Source organism: Protomyctophum parallelum (genome assembly GCF_964188405.1).
Source record: "Protomyctophum parallelum genome assembly, chromosome: 22".
Taxonomy (NCBI): Eukaryota; Metazoa; Chordata; class Actinopteri; order Myctophiformes; family Myctophidae; genus Protomyctophum; species Protomyctophum parallelum.
Window position 1 is genome coordinate 35,121,746 of NC_139714.1, and position 21,777 is coordinate 35,143,522.

The 21,777-nt window shown below is 44.2% G+C and overlaps 1 protein-coding gene across 1 annotated transcript; it reads left to right on the top strand.

Annotated features, from left to right (window-relative positions):
• Positions 1-9,644: 9,644 nt before the first annotated feature.
• Positions 9,645-18,111, top strand: LOC310853155 (protein NLRC3-like; the record flags this gene model as incomplete). The annotated part of the gene is made up of 7 exons (XM_083757394.1): positions 9,645-9,678; positions 11,183-12,965; positions 14,154-14,327; positions 14,978-15,151; positions 15,233-15,388; positions 16,768-16,808; positions 17,453-18,111. The coding sequence occupies 7 exons, from the start codon at positions 9,645-9,647 to the stop codon at positions 18,109-18,111; spliced, it is 3,021 nt and encodes a 1,006-aa protein (XP_083613520.1).
• Between the last annotated feature and the right edge of the window lie 3,666 nt (positions 18,112-21,777).

The following is a 21,777-nucleotide window of genomic DNA, read 5'->3' on the forward strand; positions in this document are numbered from 1 at the left end:
CTTGTCTTTATCTCCTTGGGCAAATCATTCCATTGCACAGTTTGTACTACATGGAATACAAACTACTGTTATGCTAATTACTGGCTGTTATTTACTTAGTATTATTTCTAGTAGTATTATTCACTGTCTCTGTTGTTTATGTATTGGTATTTCTGTCTGTATGATTCCAGAAGTGTCCACCACAGAGCAGAGTCTCCAACTCCCAGCCTTCTGTCTGTGAAGAGTGACTGGTCTAAAGGAAATCCTCCTGACTTCAGTAACGAACCTGGACCTCCTGATTCACAGTATGTCAACCCTCCTATAAATATATACAACACTATAACACTGTAACACTATACAATATACACTATTACACTATAACATATTTTATAGTGCCGGTGAGAAGGCGGGCAGCTGTGTTCTGCACTAGCTGTAAACGCCTGAGTGATGCCTGGTCGATGCCAATATCCAAAGAGTTGCAATAATCTATTCTTGATTCAATCAAAGCATGGATAACCATCTCCAGCTGTTTTTAGGGGAGGTAGGATTTGACCGTGGCGATGATTGGAAGAAGATAGTTTTAACGAACAAGCTCATTTGTTTATTAAGTTTAAAATCTTTATCAAAAATAAAACCAAGAGGGGGGACAGTGGTACAGTCGGTAGTGTTGTCGCCTCACAGCTAGAAGGTCCTGGGTTCGATTCCCGCTGTGGGCGCTGGGGGCGTGTTCTCTCCTCTGCGTCATCAGTGCCCATACCCGAGGCGGGGTTGGCGAAAGGGCCTTTCTGTGTGGAGTTTGTATGTTCTCCCTGTGTCCCCTAGGGTAGGTACCCTCACATGTTCTCCCCGTGTCCCCTAGGGTAGGTACCCTCACATGTTCTCCCCGTGTCCCCTAGGGTAGGTACCCTCACATGTTCTCCCCGTGTCCCCTAGGGTAGGTATCCTCACATGTTCCCCCCATGTCCCCTAGGGTAGGTACCCTCACAAAAACATGCAGTAATCCTGGTCGGAATGTGTTGGAGATAACTGTTGCAATTGCTCAATTCAACAGGCCCATTCAGGATTTAAAAAAAAGCCTTCTCAATCCTGACCTAAGTTTTAAGTGTTTAGAGAGGCACTTGTCTTTATCTCCTTGGGCAAATCATTCGATTGCACAGTTTGTACTACATGGAATACAAACTACTGTTATGCTAATTACTGTCTGTTATTTACTTAGTATTATTTCTAGTAGTATTATTCACTGTCTCTGTTGTTTATGTGTTGTTATTTCTGTCTGTATGATTCCAGAAGTGTCCACCACAGAGCAGAGTCTCCAACTCCCAGCCTTCAGTCTGTGAAGAGTGACTGGTCTAAAGGAAATCCTCCTGACTTCAGTAACGAACCTGGACCTCCTGATTCACAGTATGTCAACCCTCCTATAAATATATACAACACTATAACACTGTAACACTATACAATATACACTATTACACTATAACATATTTTATAGTGCCGGTGAGAAGGCGGGCAGCTGTGTTCTGCACTAGCTGTAAACGCCTGAGTGATGCCTGGTCGATGCCAATATCCAAAGAGTTGCAATAATCTATTCTTGATTCAATCAAAGCATGGATAACCATCTCCAGCTGTTTTTAGGGGAGGTAGGATTTGACCGTGGCGATGATTGGAAGAAGATAGTTTTAACGAACAAGCTCATTTGTTTATTAAGTTTAAAATCTTTATCAAAAATAAAACCAAGAGGGGGGACAGTGGTACAGTCGGTAGTGTTGTCGCCTCACAGCTAGAAGGTCCTGGGTTCGATTCCCGCTGTGGGCGCTGGGGGCGTGTTCTCTCCTCTGCGTCATCAGTGCCCATACCCGAGGCGGGGTTGGCGAAAGGGCCTTTCTGTGTGGAGTTTGTATGTTCTCCCTGTGTCCCCTAGGGTAGGTACCCTCACATGTTCTCCCCGTGTCCCCTAGGGTAGGTACCCTCACATGTTCTCCCCGTGTCCCCTAGGGTAGGTACCCTCACATGTTCTCCCCGTGTCCCCTAGGGTAGGTACCCTCACATGTTCCCCCCGTGTCCCCTAGGGTAGGTACCCTCACATGTTCTCCCTGTGTCCCCTAGGGTAGGTACCCTCACATGTTCTCCCCGTGTCGCCTAGGGTAGGTACCCTCACATGTTCTCCCTGTGTCCCCTAGGGTAGGTACCCTCACATGTTCTCCCTGTGTCCCCTAGGGTAGGTACCCTCACATGTTCTCCCTGTGTCCCCTAGGGTAGGTACCCTCACATGTTCTCCCCGTGTCCCCTAGGGTAGGTACCCTCACATGTTCTCCCCGTGTCCCCTAGGGTAGATATACCCTCACATGTTCTCCCTGTGTCCCCTAGGGTAGGTACCCTCACATGTTCTCCCCGTGTCCCCTAGGGTAGGTACCCTCACATGTTCTCCCCGTGTCCCCTAGGGTAGGTACCCTCACATGTTCTCCCTGTGTCCCCTAGGGTAGGTACCCTCACATGTTCTCCCTGTGTCCCCTAGGGTAGGTACCCTCACATGTTCTCCCTGTGTCCCCTAGGGTAGGTACCCTCACATGTTCTCCCCGTGTCCCCTAGGGTAGGTACCCTCACAAAAACATGCAGTAATCCTGGTCGGAATGAGATAACTGTTACAATTGCTCAATTTATCAATACAACTGTCTCTGTTGTTTATGTATTGTTATTTCTGTCTGTATGATTCCAGAAGTGTCCACCACAGAGCAGAGTCTCCAACTCCCAGCCTTCTGTCTGTGAAGAGTGACTGGTCTAAAGGAAATCCTCCTGACTTCAGTAACGAACCTGGACCTCCTGATTCACAGTATGTCAACCCTCCTATAAATATATACAACACTATAACACTGTAACACTATACAATATACACTATTTCACGATAACATATTTTATAGTGCCGGTGAGAAGGCGGGCAGCTGTGTTCTGCACTAGCTGTAAACGCCTGAGTGATGCCTGGTCGATGCCAATATCCAAAGAGTTGCAATAATCTATTCTTGATTCAATCAAAGCATGGATAACCATCTCCAGCTGTTTTTAGGGGGAGGTAGGATTTGACCGTGGCGATGATTGGAAGAAGATAGTTTTAACGAACAAGCTAATTTGTTTATTAAGTTTAAAATCTTTATCAAAAATAAAACCAAGAGGGGGGACAGTGGTACAGTCGGTAGTGTTGTCGCCTCACAGCTAGAAGGTCCTGGGTTCGATTCCCGCTGTGGGCGCTGGGGGCGTGTTCTCTCCTCTACGTCATCAGTGCCCATACCCGAGGCGGGGTTGGCGAAAGGGCCTTTCTGTGTGGAGTTTGTATGTTCTCCCTGTGTCCCCTAGGGTAGGTACCCTCACATGTTCTCCCCGTGTCCCCTAGGGTAGGTACCCTCACATGTTCTCCCCGTGTCCCCTAGGGTAGGTACCCTCACATGTTCTCCCCGTGTCCCCTAGGGTAGGTACCCTCACATGTTCTCCCCGTGTCCCCTAGGGTAGGTATCCTCACATGTTCCCCCCATGTCCCCTAGGGTAGGTACCCTCACAAAAACATGCAGTAATCCTGGTCGGAATGTGTTGGAGATAACTGTTGCAATTGCTCAATTCAGGATTCTAAAAAAAGCCTTCTCAATCCTGACCTAAGTTTTAAGTGTTTAGAGAGGCACTTGTCTTTATCTCCTTGGGCAAATCATTCGATTGCACAGTTTGTACTACATGGAATACAAACTACTGTTATGCTAATTACTGTCTGTTATTTACTTAGTATTATTTCTAGTAGTATTATTCACTGTCTCTGTTGTTTATGTGTTGTGATTTCTGTCTGTATGATTCCAGAAGTGTCCACCACAGAGCAGAGTCTCCAACTCCCAGCCTTCAGTCTGTGAAGAGTGACTGGTCTAAAGGAAATCCTCCTGACTTCAGTAACGAACCTGGACCTCCTGATTCACAGTATGTCAACCCTCCTATAAATATATACAACACTATAACACTGTAACACTATACAATATACACTATTACACTATAACATATTTTATAGTGCCGGTGAGAAGGCGGGCAGCTGTGTTCTGCACTAGCTGTAAACGCCTGAGTGATGCCTGGTCGATGCCAATATCCAAAGAGTTGCAATAATCTATTCTTGATTCAATCAAAGCATGGATAACCATCTCCAGCTGTTTTTAGGGGAGGTAGGATTTGACCGTGGCGATGATTGGGAGAAGATAGTTTTAACGAACAAGCTCATTTGTTTATTAAGTTTAAAATCTTTATCAAAAATAAAACCAAGAGGGGGGACAGTGGTACAGTCGGTAGTGTTGTCGCCTCACAGCTAGAAGGTCCTGGGTTCGATTCCCGCTGTGGGCGTGTTCTCTCCTCTGCGTCATCAGAGCCCATACCCGAGGCGGGGTTGGCGAAAGGGCCTTTCTGTGTGGAGTTTGTATGTTCTCCCTGTGTCCCCTAGGGTAGGTACCCTCACATGTTCTCCCCGTGTCCCCTAGGGTAGGTACCCTCACATGTTCTCCCCGTGTCCCCTAGGGTAGGTACCCTCACATGTTCTCCCCGTGTCCCCTAGGGTAGGTACCCTCACATGTTCCCCCCGTGTCCCCTAGGGTAGGTACCCTCACAAAAACATGCAGTAATCCTGGTCGGAATGTGTTGGAGATAACTGTTGCAATTGCTCAATTCAACAGGCCCATTCAGGATTCTAAAAAAAGCCTTCTCAATCCTGACCTAAGTTTTAAGTGTTTAGAGAGGCACTTGTCTTTATCTCCTTGGGCAAATCATTCCATTGCACAGTTTGTACTACATGGAATACAAACTACTGTTATGCTAATTACTGGCTGTTATTTACTTAGTATTATTTCTAGTAGTATTATTCACTGTCTCTGTTGTTTATGTATTGGTATTTCTGTCTGTATGATTCCAGAAGTGTCCACCACAGAGCAGAGTCTCCAACTCCCAGCCTTCTGTCTGTGAAGAGTGACTGGTCTAAAGGAAATCCTCCTGACTTCAGTAACGAACCTGGACCTCCTGATTCACAGTATGTCAACCCTCCTATAAATATATACAACACTATAACACTGTAACACTATACAATATACACTATTACACTATAACATATTTTATAGTGCCGGTGAGAAGGCGGGCAGCTGTGTTCTGCACTAGCTGTAAACGCCTGAGTGATGCCTGGTCGATGCCAATATCCAAAGAGTTGCAATAATCTATTCTTGATTCAATCAAAGCATGGATAACCATCTCCAGCTGTTTTTAGGGGAGGTAGGATTTGACCGTGGCGATGATTGGAAGAAGATAGTTTTAACGAACAAGCTCATTTGTTTATTAAGTTTAAAATCTTTATCAAAAATAAAACCAAGAGGGGGGACAGTGGTACAGTCGGTAGTGTTGTCGCCTCACAGCTAGAAGGTCCTGGGTTCGATTCCCGCTGTGGGCGCTGGGGGCGTGTTCTCTCCTCTGCGTCATCAGTGCCCATACCCGAGGCGGGGTTGGCGAAAGGGCCTTTCTGTGTGGAGTTTGTATGTTCTCCCTGTGTCCCCTAGGGTAGGTACCCTCACATGTTCTCCCCGTGTCCCCTAGGGTAGGTACCCTCACATGTTCTCCCCGTGTCCCCTAGGGTAGGTACCCTCACATGTTCTCCCCGTGTCCCCTAGGGTAGGTATCCTCACATGTTCCCCCCATGTCCCCTAGGGTAGGTACCCTCACAAAAACATGCAGTAATCCTGGTCGGAATGTGTTGGAGATAACTGTTGCAATTGCTCAATTCAACAGGCCCATTCAGGATTTAAAAAAAAGCCTTCTCAATCCTGACCTAAGTTTTAAGTGTTTAGAGAGGCACTTGTCTTTATCTCCTTGGGCAAATCATTCGATTGCACAGTTTGTACTACATGGAATACAAACTACTGTTATGCTAATTACTGTCTGTTATTTACTTAGTATTATTTCTAGTAGTATTATTCACTGTCTCTGTTGTTTATGTGTTGTTATTTCTGTCTGTATGATTCCAGAAGTGTCCACCACAGAGCAGAGTCTCCAACTCCCAGCCTTCAGTCTGTGAAGAGTGACTGGTCTAAAGGAAATCCTCCTGACTTCAGTAACGAACCTGGACCTCCTGATTCACAGTATGTCAACCCTCCTATAAATATATACAACACTATAACACTGTAACACTATACAATATACACTATTACACTATAACATATTTTATAGTGCCGGTGAGAAGGCGGGCAGCTGTGTTCTGCACTAGCTGTAAACGCCTGAGTGATGCCTGGTCGATGCCAATATCCAAAGAGTTGCAATAATCTATTCTTGATTCAATCAAAGCATGGATAACCATCTCCAGCTGTTTTTAGGGGAGGTAGGATTTGACCGTGGCGATGATTGGAAGAAGATAGTTTTAACGAACAAGCTCATTTGTTTATTAAGTTTAAAATCTTTATCAAAAATAAAACCAAGAGGGGGGACAGTGGTACAGTCGGTAGTGTTGTCGCCTCACAGCTAGAAGGTCCTGGGTTCGATTCCCGCTGTGGGCGCTGGGGGCGTGTTCTCTCCTCTGCGTCATCAGTGCCCATACCCGAGGCGGGGTTGGCGAAAGGGCCTTTCTGTGTGGAGTTTGTATGTTCTCCCTGTGTCCCCTAGGGTAGGTACCCTCACATGTTCTCCCCGTGTCCCCTAGGGTAGGTACCCTCACATGTTCTCCCCGTGTCCCCTAGGGTAGGTACCCTCACATGTTCTCCCCGTGTCCCCTAGGGTAGGTACCCTCACATGTTCCCCCCGTGTCCCCTAGGGTAGGTACCCTCACAAAAACATGCAGTAATCCTGGTCGGAATGTGTTGGAGATAACTGTTGCAATTGCTCAATTCAACAGGCCCATTCAGGATTCTAAAAAAAGCCTTCTCAATCCTGACCTAAGTTTTAAGTGTTTAGAGAGGCACTTGTCTTTATCTCCTTGGGCAAATCATTCGATTGCACAGTTTGTACTACATGGAATACAAACTACTGTTATGCTAATTACTGTCTGTTATTTACTTAGTATTATTTCTAGTAGTATTATTCACTGTCTCTGTTGTTTATGTGTTGTTATTTCTGTCTGTATGATTCCAGAAGTGTCCACCACAGAGCAGAGTCTCCAACTCCCAGCCTTCAGTCTGTGAAGAGTGACTGGTCTAAAGGAAATCCTCCTGACTTCAGTAACGAACCTGGACCTCCTGATTCACAGTATGTCAACCCTCCTATAAATATATACAACACTATAACACTGTAACACTATACAATATACACTATTACACTATAACATATTTTATAGTGCCGGTGAGAAGGCGGGCAGCTGTGTTCTGCACTAGCTGTAAACGCCTGAGTGATGCCTGGTCGATGCCAATATCCAAAGAGTTGCAATAATCTATTCTTGATTCAATCAAAGCATGGATAACCATCTCCAGCTGTTTTTAGGGGAGGTAGGATTTGACCGTGGCGATGATTGGAAGAAGATAGTTTTAACGAACAAGCTCATTTGTTTATTAAGTTTAAAATCTTTATCAAAAATAAAACCAAGAGGGGGGACAGTGGTACAGTCGGTAGTGTTGTCGCCTCACAGCTAGAAGGTCCTGGGTTCGATTCCCGCTGTGGGCGCTGGGGGCGTGTTCTCTCCTCTGCGTCATCAGTGCCCATACCCGAGGCGGGGTTGGCGAAAGGGCCTTTCTGTGTGGAGTTTGTATGTTCTCCCTGTGTCCCCTAGGGTAGGTACCCTCACATGTTCTCCCCGTGTCCCCTAGGGTAGGTACCCTCACATGTTCTCCCCGTGTCCCCTAGGGTAGGTACCCTCACATGTTCTCCCCGTGTCCCCTAGGGTAGGTACCCTCACATGTTCCCCCCGTGTCCCCTAGGGTAGGTACCCTCACAAAAACATGCAGTAATCCTGGTCGGAATGTGTTGGAGATAACTGTTGCAATTGCTCAATTCAACAGGCCCATTCAGGATTCTAAAAAAAGCCTTCTCAATCCTGACCTAAGTTTTAAGTGTTTAGAGAGGCACTTGTCTTTATCTCCTTGGGCAAATCATTCCATTGCACAGTTTGTACTACAATACAAGCTACTGTTATGCTAATTACTGTCTGTTATTTACTTAGTATTATTTCTAGTAGTATTATTCACTGTCTCTGTTGTTTATGTATTGGTATTTCTGTCTGTATGATTCCAGAAGTGTCCACCACAGAGCAGAGTCTCCAACTCCCAGCCTTCTGTCTGTGAAGAGTGACTGGTCTAAAGGAAATCCTCCTGACTTCAGTAACGAACCTGGACCTCCTGATTCACAGTATGTCAACCCTCCTATAAATATATACAACACTATAACACTGTAACACTATACAATATACACTATTACACTATAACATATTTTATAGCGCCGGTGAGAAGGCGGGCAGCTGTGTTCTGCACTAGCTGTAAACGCCTGAGTGATGCCTGGTCGATGCCAATATCCAAAGAGTTGCAATAATCTATTCTTGATTCAATCAAAGCATGGATAACCATCTCCAGCTGTTTTTAGGGGAGGTAGGATTTGACCGTGGCGATGATTGGAAGAAGATAGTTTTAACGAACAAGCTCATTTGTTTATTAAGTTTAAAATCTTTATCAAAAATAAAACCAAGAGGGGGGACAGTGGTACAGTCGGTAGTGTTGTCGCCTCACAGCTAGAAGGTCCTGGGTTCGATTCCCGCTGTGGGCGCTGGGGGCGTGTTCTCTCCTCTGCGTCATCAGTGCCCATACCCGAGGCGGGGTTGGCGAAAGGGCCTTTCTGTGTGGAGTTTGTATGTTCTCCCTGTGTCCCCTAGGGTAGGTACCCTCACATGTTCTCCCCGTGTCCCCTAGGGTAGGTACCCTCACATGTTCTCCCCGTGTCCCCTAGGGTAGGTACCCTCACATGTTCTCCCCGTGTCCCCTAGGGTAGGTACCCTCACATGTTCCCCCCGTGTCCCCTAGGGTAGGTACCCTCACAAAAACATGCAGTAATCCTGGTCGGAATGTGTTGGAGATAACTGTTGCAATTGCTCAATTCAACAGGCCCATTCAGGATTCTAAAAAAAGCCTTCTCAATCCTGACCTAAGTTTTAAGTGTTTAGAGAGGCACTTGTCTTTATCTCCTTGGGCAAATCATTCCATTGCACAGTTTGTACTACAATACAAGCTACTGTTATGCTAATTACTGTCTGTTATTTACTTAGTATTATTTCTAGTAGTATTATTCACTGTCTCTGTTGTTTATGTATTGGTATTTCTGTCTGTATGATTCCAGAAGTGTCCACCACAGAGCAGAGTCTCCAACTCCCAGCCTTCTGTCTGTGAAGAGTGACTGGTCTAAAGGAAATCCTCCTGACTTCAGTAACGAACCTGGACCTCCTGATTCACAGTATGTCAACCCTCCTATAAATATATACAACACTATAACACTGTAACACTATACAATATACACTATTACACTAACATATTTTATAGTGCCGGTGAGAAGGCGGGCAGCTGTGTTCTGCACTAGCTGTAAACGCCTGAGTGACGCCTGGTCGATGCCAATATACAAAGAGTTGCAATAATCTATTCTTGATGAAATCAAATCATGGATAACCATCTCCAGCTGTTTTTAGGGGGAGGTAGGATTTGACCGTGGCGATGATTGAAAAAGAGAGGTTTAACGACGGAACTGGTTTGTTTATTAAGTTTAAAATCTTTATAAAAAATAAAACCAAGAGGGGGGACAGTGGCACAGTCGGTAGTGTTGTCTCCTCACAGCTCCTGGGTCCTGGGTTCGATTCCCGCTGTGGGCGCTGGGGGCGTGTTCTCTCCTCTGCGTCATCAGAGCCCATACCCGATGTCAGGGGGTATCCGGCTAGCCGGTTAGCCGTCCGTTAAGAAATATCCGAGTATGCTTATCAGCTTTACGGTTAATTTGCATAATAATAAATGCGTGTTCTGATCTTAAATCCCTTTATTTTAGATTGTTTTTATTAATAGTACAAAATAAACATTACAGAGACTGTAGTTGTCACTGTACAATACTTTAAAACAGTTGTCATGTTGCACACATGCCTAAAATTGCTTTTATTTGCGCCGCCCAGCTTGTCACACTCCAGGCTGCATGAACAGCGCTGCTCGGGCGCTGTTTTCTGCCCCCTCAATGTCCCAAAGTTCTCTGTTGTACTCCAGTCTCCCCACACTGGCACGGCTTACGGCTATCAAGTTAGCCATGTGCTATCCATGTTTGAGGGGTTTCTCGTCAGCGAAAAGTCAACAAACAGAACACGGTGACATGCATGCTGATCGTCCTTAATAATTAAAAAAGGCTTAGCCCATGCGTCCAGTGGCTTTATAGCTAGGCTATAGGCTGCTCAGATCTGGACTGGACTTATTTATGTTTTGGAATAGAACCAGCGGACCTCTGTACTGTAGACGCGCAGATGCATGCAGATGCGATGCGTTGTTTATTAATGATTAAGCCTACAACAATTTATTTATATTGTTAAATGTTGCTTTAACAACATTTAGTTTGTCTTTTAAAAAGGAGCATAAATACATTTATACCATTCATCTACCAACTTTAATTATGTAGCCTATACTATGCATATTACATTTGGGGTAGCCTATTAATTAATTAAAAAAATCAACAACCGTTAATTAACCGGATAATGCCATCTGCTACCCGGCTGGAAAATTAACCGTTAGATACATATGTATCTATATGTATATATTCTATTGTCTTCATCTATATGTATATATTATATTGTATTGATATGTATGTATATATTCTATTGTCTTCATATGTATGTATATATTCTATTGTCTTCATCTCCACAGAGAGACATTCAGAAACACACCTGGACAGAAGACATTCAGTCAAACCACACCTGGACACAGTAAGACTGGACACATTTTACACCAACATTTATTTCAATTAATGAAATGTTTAAATAGCAGACTCATCAGATGTCTCAATGTCCAAATACAAATACTGATGATAAACACATACATTTAGACTAAAAAAACCGATCCAATGTTGTTTATTTTAGCCAATTTTCTCCTTTTTTTCTTTTACAAATTTAGATCTTCTGTAGGATATATATACATAGTAGTTTTAATGCTATGGATTGTTCAATGTAAAGTTATAAATTAAGCATAATGTTTAACATGTATTAATTGTCTCCTCATATCAGATGTCCGTCTGCCGGAGTATGTAAAGGTCTATAAGGTCACTGTGGACGGTCTTGATCATGTGGCATACGTCACTGAAGAGCCCTCCTCCCTCTCCGACAACTACACAGAACTCCACCTATCAGCGGGAGGGAGTGAAGGGGTTAATCAGCAACATGAGGTGTGGCAGCTTGAGACCGCCTCCAGCATGAAGACCATCTATGACGTCATAATCAAGTGCCGTGCAATCTTTAAGACCCTCCTCCCTGGCAGAGACACACCCAGCAGCAGAGTTCTGACCATTGGCATCGCTGGCATCGGGAAGACATTCTCCGTGCGTAAGTTCGCTCTGGACTGGGCAAGAGGTTTGGAGAACCAAGACATCAATCTCCTGGTTCTCTTCGCATTCCGGGAGCTGAACTTGGTCCGAGATGAGCAGCACAGTCTTCTCTCACTGATCCATGTTTTCCATCCAACGTTAGAGAAGGTCACAGCAGAGCAGCTCGCTGCCTGGAAAGTTGGCTTCATCTTCGATGGTCTCGATGAAAGCAGGTTTCCGCTGAAATTCCAGAACATTGACGTCGATTCTGACGCCTTCGACAACAATGACGTCGTCTCTGATGTCACGGTGACATCATCGGTGGGCCTGCTGTTGACGAACCTCATCAAGAGGAATCTGCTCCCCTCGGCTCTCCTCTGGATAACCACCAGACCTGCAGCAGCCAATCAGATCCCTCCTGAATGCGTTGACATGGTGACAGAAATACGAGGGTTCACAGACCCCCAGAAGGAGGAGTTCTTCAGGAAGATGTTCAGTGATGATGAGGAGCTGGCCAGCACCATCATCTCACACGTGAAGACATCAAAGAGCATCCACATCATGTGTCACATCCCAGTCTTCTGTTGGATGACCGCTACCGTTGTGGAGGACCTGGTGAAGACAGGCAAGACAGGACAGCTGCCCAACAACCTGACCGGGATGTTCAGCCAGTTCATATCGATCATGATAAAAAGGATGATGACGAAGTATGGCGAGACTGACAGGGATGTTCTTCTGATGCTGTGCCTGCTGGCGTTTGTACATCTGGAGAAAGGCAGCGTCATGTTCTACCAAGAAGACCTGGAAGAGTGTGGTCTCGATGTGAACCACGCCGCGCTGTACTCGGGAGTGTGCACAGAGATCTTCAAAGAAGAGACCGTTCGATCTCAGAGAAAGATCTACAGCTTTGTTCATCTGAGCATCCAGGAGTTCCTGGCTGCAGTCTACCTGATGCACTGTTTCACACAGAAGAACATGAAGGTACTGAAGACATTCCTGGGAGATGATGTCAGTTCCTTGGAGGACTTCCTGCAGAGAGCCAGCGAAAAAGCCCTGAAGAGTAAGAACGGCCACCTGGACCTCTTTGTCCGCTTCCTTCATGGCCTCTCGCTGGAGTCCAACCAGAGTCTGTTAGGAGGCCTGCTGGGTCACACAGAGAACAATCCCGAGAGCATCCAGAGAGTCATCAACAACCTGAAGGAGATGAAAATGGAAGATACGATGCTCTCTCCTGACAGATTCATCAACATCTTCCACTGTCTGATGGAGATGAACGACCTCTCAGTACATCAGGAGATCCAACAGTACCTGAAGTCAGCGGACAGATCAAAGACAGAACTGTCTGAGAGCCATTGTTCAGCTCTGGCCTTCATGCTGATGACGTCGGAGGTTCTGGAGGAGTTTGACATGCACCAATACAACACAACAGCAACAAGGGGGGCGAGATTCAGACTACTCCCAGCTGTGAGGAACAGCAGAAAGGCTCGGTTAGTAGTCATGTGGATAGAAAACCTGTTAGAATCAATCTACCATCACACCTAATTACTATAATAATAATTGGGTCTCAAAGTGTGTGTGTGTGTGTGTGTGTGTGTGTGTGTGTGTGTGTGTGTGTGTGTGTGTGTGTGTGTGTGTGTGTGTGTGTGTGTGTGTGTGTGTGTGTGTGTGTGTGTGTGTGTGTGTGTGTGTGTGTGTGTGCGCGCGCAATATTTATACAGCATTTTTGCCTAAATGGAACTGACTGACACGCACAGAGAACAAAGTAAAAAGAATAAATAAGAAATTTGGGCGGGAACCCCTTTTGGTGTTTTAACCCATTTTGGGCGGGAACCCATTTTGGTGTTAGCATCATGTTATGCTTTAGCTATTGAAAAATAGCAGATCTACAAGCTCATAGCGCGCCACCGAGTGGCGCGCTACGAGCTTGTAGGTCTGCTATTTTTTTAAACTGTCAGGATTTAGAAGACATTTTTAGAATCTGATCTCAGGTCAAAATGCATTAGAAGAACCACCATTCTTCTGTGCGTTAGAATCTGATCTCAGGTCAGAATGGGTTAAACATTATGTTATGCTTTAGCTATTGAAAAATAGCAGATCTACAAGCTCATAGCGCGCCACTCGGTGGCGCGCTATGAGCTTAGTGGCGCGCTATGAGCTTGTAGGTCTGCTATTTTAGTCGAACGACTGACATAGAAACAGCTTTTTCAGAAAACTGTCAGGATGTAGAAGACATTTTTAGAATCTGATCTCGGGTCAGAATGGGTTAATACAGATTATCTGTCTTTCACTTTGATGTTTTCCAGTTCCCTGTTCTTATCTGACCTGTCAATATCTGACCAACTAGACTGTTCTTATATGACCTGTCAATATCTGACCAACTAGACTGTTCTTATATGACCTGTCAATATCTGACCAACTAGACTGTTCTTATATGACCTGTCAATATCTGACCAACTAGACTGTTCTTATATGACCTGTCAATATCTGACCAACTAGACTGTTCTTATATGACCTGTCAATATCTGACCAACTAGACTGTTCTTATATGACCTGTCAATATCTGACCAACTAGACATTGGTACATTTACATTACACTTTATAGTTCATTTCATTGAACATGAATTTGATCTAATCTGTGTTGATGATCACTGATTTTACATCATCTACATTTACAGACTTGTTGGCTGTTCCCTCCGAAAGGCAGAATATGAGATTGTGGCTTCAGCTCTCAGCTCTAATCCTTCACATCTAAGAGAATTGGACATCAGTTATAATGACATAACGGATCCATACATGGACCTGCTCTCTGCTGCATTGAAGAGTCCAAACTGTCATCTGGAGATACTGAGGTCACATTATTATTTACATTAGTTCTGTTTTATTATTTATAGTTTGATTCTTAATAATAAGAGTGTTAATAAAGTTGACATCATGGTATCCCACTGATTAGAATGATATGGTCAGAGTTTGTGTTGTCTAGTTCTCACTCTCACATCACAATGCTACGGTACAGTAACTACAATATGTGATCCATCATGGCTGCTAGGGGATTATCATTATCAATGCTACGGTACAGTAACTACAATATGTGATCCATCATGGCTGCTAGGGGATTATCATTATCAATGCTACGGTACAGTAACTACAATATGTGATCCATCATGGCTGCTAGGGAATTATCATTATCAATGCTACGGTACAGTAACTACAATATGTGATCCATCATGGCTACTAGGGAATTATCATTATGTGAACTAATGGGGTACAGTGATTACAGTATGTAGTCATGTTGGCATGCACACTTACACACACACACACACACACACTTACACACACACACACACACACACACACACACACACACACAATTCCTATGTTGGAAGATTAAGATTATGATGATTTACTTCACATTATCCCTGCCTGCCTTCTCTTTCCATCTCTTGGGGTCTTTACTCCAAAACTGTGATATTCAGTCCAGATATTTCATGTGTAATTACAGACTTGCTGGCTGTACCTTCACACAGACAGGATTTGAAGTTCTGCTCTCAGCTCTCAGCTCTAATCTTCTCCATCTGAAAGAATTGGACCTCAGTTTCATCTGCCTGCAGGAATCACAACTGCTCCAGCTCTCTGCGTTACTGAAGAGTCCACAGTGTGGACTGCAGATCCTGGGGTAAAGAATGTGTGTTCTCTCTGTGTGGATCTCTACGTGAACATCAACACAGCACTTTGTTAAATGTGTATTTCTCTGCAGGTTGTCAGGCTGTGGAGTCACAGAGGAAGGCTGTTCTTCTCTGGCTTCAGCTGTGACCTCCAACCCCTCCTCCCAGCTGAAACAGCTGGACTTGAACTTCAGCCACTTAGGAGACTCTGCTCTGAAGAAGCTGTCTGCTGCCCTGGAGACTGTCAAGTGAGTAGACTTGTGTAGAGCGGCCGTCAAAGGTTCCAGGTTAAATTCCCGGCTCCTCCTGGCTGCCACATGTCGAAGTGTCCTTGAGCAAGACTCTGAACCCCTAACAGCTCCCGATGAGCATGCATGTTTTCCTCTGCCATCGGTGGGTGAATGTGAACTACATTGTAATGTAAAGCGCTTTATAAATGCAGTTTCCTATATTATCATATCATATTACCATATGATCCATGGTTCATTCTAGCAGAGATTTAATATACAGTAGATAGTGTATATGTTCCATGGTTCTATAATCTATAACATAGATTAATATACAGTAGATAGTGTCTATGTTCCATGGTTATATATAACATACATGGGGGGCCCAACTGGCGGCCCGGGGGCCACATGCAGCCCCCACCATCACTTAAAGCGGCCCACAGGTATATATATCCGAACATTGATATATTATAGTTTTGATGTCTATTTTTTATGTCCAATGTATTTGTATTTGGTTCATAAAGTTAAATGCATTTGAAATTAAATAAAAATGTTACATTTCAGGATTCCAATTCAAAAATAGCAAAAGAATAATTCAGGATTTCAGTTCAAATAATAGCAAAAATAGCTGATCCACAAGCTCAAAACGCGTCACATTGCGGCGTGTTGTGATTGTGCTGTATTTTAACATTAATATACAGTATAGTCGGTGTCTGTGTTCCATGGTTCTATTTCTAACATTTTGAATGTACAGTGATTGATACAGACAGTGATTTACAGTGAGTGTTATGATGTTCACCATGATATACTAGAATGATAAACAGCATCTGAATCTAAACCGTGTTCTAAAGGACATCATAGTCGAAAGACATGAGGATAGAAGTATTGATATATTTAACATGTCTATAATCTATCTATAGAGATGATAGAAGTGTCAGTGTGTAACAATCGCCCTCTTCACAGCAAGGCAAATTATTAACTAAGGAATAAATCAGCAGGATGGTGGGGTTTACTCTGAACACTTTATGTAGGAAGTTGTAATTGACGAAATCACAGGTAAACCGTACACTTCACAATGACGTCTCTCCCTGTCTCTTTCCCTACTAAATGAAATAAACAAACAAGAAAACAAACTCAAACCAACAGTCAATAATTACATTCAAACCCCCCTCCCGCCCCAAACCAGTCCCAAAGTCAGCGGAACGCAACTGTGCTTCGAATTAAACAAATAATAAAAACCGCGTCCGACCTCCTCTTCCAACGGGTGATGTTTGGACGGAGTCTGTGGGAGAATGATGACAAAATGTGTTTAGTAAATATTTGGTGGGACTAAAACAGGCCGATGTGAGACATTAAGCAGCAGGTTTTGACTTGATTCATTGTTGTTCTACTTCCTACAGTGTGAATCATGGAGGAGAACACTGGACTAAACCTCAACGCTGTGAGTCTGTCTGTCTGTCTGTCTGTTCCAGGGGGTCCTTGGGGGGTTCCAGGGGGTCTGGGGGGTTCCAGGGAGTCCGTGGGGGGTTCCAGGGGTCCGTGGAGGGTTCCAGGGGGTCCGTGGAGGGTTCCAGGGGGTCCCCAGCTAATTGTGTTAATTCAGCATTACTCATATTGACCCATTCTGACCTGAGATCAGATTCTAAAAATGTTCTTCTACATCCTGACAGTTTTCTGAAAAAGCTATGTTTCTATGTCAGTCGTTCTTCGATTTTTCAAAAATAGCAGACCTACAAGCTCGTAGCGCGCCACCGAGTGGCGCGCTACGAGCTTGCAGGTCTGCTATTTTTCAATGGCTAAAGCATAACATAGTGCTAACACCAAAAGGGGTTCCCGCCCAAAATGGGTTAAACACTTTATCCATATTTTATACGTTGGCTATTTAAAAATAGCAGATCTACAAGCTCACAGCGCATCACTGCGTGCCGCACTTTGAGCTTGTACATCTGATACATTGTGTGTGTGTGTGTGTGTGACTGTGTGTGTGTGTGTGATGATACGTGCACGTGCGGTCGTGCTCCGTGCACGTACTGTATCATTCAGTGAAGGATGTATTTAATGTGTACTGTGTTGTTTTCTCATCAGATTTCCAGCGTCTCACTCTGGACACAAACACAGCATGCAATGTCCTCTCTCTGTCTGAGAACAACAGGAAGGTGACCCGTCAGGATGGTCAGCGTCATTCATATCCTGACCATCCTGACAGGTTTAATAGACAGGCTCAGGTTCTGAGTTCAGAGAGTCTAGATGAACGCTGCTACAGTGAGGTACAGTTCAGTGGACAGGTTAGGATAGGAGTGGCTGACGGAGACATCAGTAGGAAAGGATTGGGTCAGGACTGTGTGCTTGGAGCGAATGAACGGTCCTGGTGTCTGTACTGTGCTGATGGTCAGCATGATAACTGTTACTCTGTCATACACAATAGTAAGGGTACTGTCCTTCCTATCGGTCCATCTGGCTCCAACAGAGTGGCAGTGTATCTGGACCGTCCCGCTGGGACTCTGTCCTTCTACAGAGTGTTAGAGGACACTCTGACTCACCTGTACACCGTCCAGACCACCTTCACTCAACCGCTCTACGCTGGGTTCCATGTTTGGCCTGACTCCTCTGTGTCTCTGTGTGAGGACAGACAGACAGGCTGTGAGGACAGACAGGCAGGCTGTCCCTGTTTCCACACCATAGCGGAATTTTTTTTCCGCAGCCGACAGTCTCGGCTGTCGGCAGCAGAAAAACCGGGTTTTTAGGACAGACAGACAGGCTGTGAGGACAGACAGGCTGTGAGGACAGACAGACAGTGTGTTGTATCATAATGTAATAATCAGGAACAGGTGTGGTGGGGGGGGGTGTTTACATAATCAATATGTTTTGGTTTCCATGGAGTCACTGTTAGGGTCATCTGGGGTCACCATTAGGGTCATCTGGGGTCACCGTTAGGGTCATCTGGGGTCACCGTTAGGGTCATCTGGGGTCACCATTAGGGTCATCTGGGGTCACGGTTAGGGTCATCTGGGGTCACCGTTAGGGTCAACTGGGGTCGTTGACATGTAAAAGTAGCACAGTGGTTCTCAACCTGTGGGTCGAGACCCTCGGGGGGTCCCAACATGTTTTTTCTTAAGATTCGTTTTTGGCTTTTCTATTGTATTGTATTCTATTTATATTCTATAACAATCATATACCTCAAGGAAACATACACACACACACACACACACACACACACACACACACACACACACACACACACTGTGTGATGTGCATTGGGTCCAGATGGTTCAAATGGAACCAAATGGACCGCGACGGGGCACGGCACCTCCAATAAACATCCACCCAATCCACTTCTCTCCACCTGAGTCGTGCCCTGAGAGACAAAGACTTTGAGAAGCACTGATGCATCCTATATTATACATGATGTGTTGTCCAGTGTGTCGCAGCGTGAGCTTGTAGATCGGCTATTTTGTGTAAAAAAAACAGTGTAAAAACAGTCATTACGACCGCCTCAAGGCCCGCCAAATGTTTTATTCCAAAGACTGACTAAAACTAAAATAGAAATGTGCTGCCCAAAACAACACTGTTGTCACAATGCTGTTATCTTATATAACTATATATTTGTTGTTATATTTGAGATGTGTTGATTAAAAACATATTTACATGTCATGCTGTTGAACGCCTTCTTTGACCCTCCTATCATGTCCTATGACCCTTCTTTGAGGGGCGCTAGTCCCTCCTATCAGCAGCTTTTCAGGGTGAGTGTGACCCTCCTCTGAACAGCTTTTCAGGGTGAGTGTGACCCTCCTATCAGCAGCTTTTCAGAGTGAGTGTGACCCTCCTATGAGCAGCTTTTCAGGGTGAGTGTGACCCTCCTATGAGCAGCTTTTCAGAGTGAGTGTGACCCTCCTATGAACAGCTTTTCAGGGTGAGTGTGACCCTCCTCTGAACAGCTTTTCAGGGTGAGTGTGACCCTCCTATGAACAGCTTTTCAGAGTGAGTGTGACCCTCCTATGAGCAGCTTTTCAGGGTGTGTGACCCTCCTATGAGCAGCTTTTCAGGGTGTGTGACCCTCCTATATGACCCTTCTTTGAGGGGCGCTAGTCCCTCCTATGAGCAGCTTTTCAGGGTGTGTGTGACCCTCCTATGAGCAGCTTTTCAGGGTGTGTGTGACCCTCCTCTGAACAGCTGTTCAGGGTGAGTGTGACCCTCCTATGAGCAGCTTTTCAGGGTGAGTGTGACCCTCCTCTGAACAGCTGTTCAGGGTGTGTGTGACCCTCCTCTGAACAGCTGTTCAGGGTGAGTGTGACCCTCCTCTGAACAGCTGTTCAGGGTGAGTGTGACCAGAACGCAAACATTGAAGCTAAAAGTGAGGGCAGAAAGATTGAAGACGGAAACGGTGAGGACACAACATTGCGATTGGCCGGAATGACATTCCGGATGATTTGATTGGTTGAACACATTTTTCTTTTTCCTAACCCATTTTGGCCTGACGTCGAAATTTAAAAAATGTCTTTAAATCCTGACAGTTTTCTTAAAAACCTTATGTTTCTGTGTGCTCAATATTTCATGTCAAGGACCCCAAAATTATATAGTAATTGGCCACTGACCCCCATCTGAAAATATGTTGTTCCAGGGACCCCTCAGAAGCAAAGATTTGAGTTAAAATGTTCACTCTGTATAATATATTCAAACATTTTCACGATTTTTCAAAAATAGCAGATCTATACAAGCTCATAGCGCGCCACCGCTATGAGCTTGTATAGATCTGCTATTTTTCAATAGCTAAAGTATAACATAATGCTTAAAACAACAAAATGTGTAACTATCATACCATGTGTTGTTACACTTTAAACTCCAGCTTCTCGCTCAAATGTTTTCAAAAACATTTTTCAGAGCAATGTTTTAATTATAATAAACATAACCATTGTTTAGCTGTAAATGAACATTGCGTGTGTGTTTACGTCGTGGCTGTCTTGTTGGAAACGGCAGTAAATCAAGCGGGCGCAGCTGGTGCTCCGAGGCTTTGATTAGGCATCGGTCTGTGTTACGGTTACGTAAGAACTTATTTCTTACGCTCCGTAAGAACTTAATCACACCCGTGTGAAGTGAGGGGCGCTAATATATTAAAGTAATCAAAACTCATGTTGATTATATAGGTGATGTAAAACAATCATTACATTCTCTTTATTGTTAATGGCATTTAATGTTTGTGTTTAGGGACAAGATGACGTACATTTTCCCTTCGTTGTCAAGGGTTAGGGTTAGTGGCGTTAGTACTAATGGCGTTTTTAAAACAAACACTGAACTAAAAACAAACATTAAACCTGTATATATACTCACAAACAGACCTGCTGAATTCAGCCATTGACCAATCAGAATCAAGCATTCAACCTAGCCATGTAATAAGCTATACTATAGGCCAGTGGTTCAGCACCGGCTTGTAAATCTGTTATTTTTCAATAGCTAAAGTATAACGTGATGCTTAAAACACCAAAACCACTTAAGCCCAATTTAAAAAACCGTGAAAAAATACTATAGCCGATCTACAAATCGGCTATTTTAAATATTTATTTAAATATAGAAAATCTTTCAAATATATATATATATATATATATATATATTTGTAGGAAACAGACACAAATGAGGCAGATTTAATCTAATTTTGGGAAAGACTGATTTAACCAGCACAATCATTACTCACTCTCTGGTTACAGTGAAATCCTCAATGTTAATTGAAATCTAATTGTACAAATGTAACCGAAAGGGGTCCATTTGGTTATATTTGTACACTCTGATGAATTAAATAAACACTGAGGATTTTACTGTGTTAATTGCTAGAAACGTATAAACCACATATACAGGAACCCTGGCGTTCCAATTCACATCACAACAGGCCAACATCCAGCTAAAACAGTCAGTCTACACTACAGGGTCTCAGATATGTGTCTCAAACACAGAACATGAGCCGGTCAATCTACACTACAGGGTCTCAGATATGTGTCTCAAACACAGAACATGAGCCGGTAAATCTACACTACAGGGTCTCAGATATGTGTCTCAAACACAGAACATGAGCCGGTCAATCTACACTACAGGGTCTCAGATATGTGTCTCAAACACAGAACATGAGCCGGTAAATCTACACTACAGGGTCTCAGATATGTGTCTCAAACACAGAACATGAGCCGGTCAATCTACACTACAGGGTCTCAGATATGTGTCTCAAACACAGAACATGAGCCGGTAAATCTACACTACAGGGTCTCAGATATGTGTCTCAAACACAGAACATGAGCCGGTCAATCTACACTACAGGGTCTCAGATATGTGTCTCAAACACAGAACATGAGCCGGTCAATCTACACTACAGGGTCTCAGATATGTGTCTCAAACACAGAACATGAGCCGGTCAATCTACACTACAG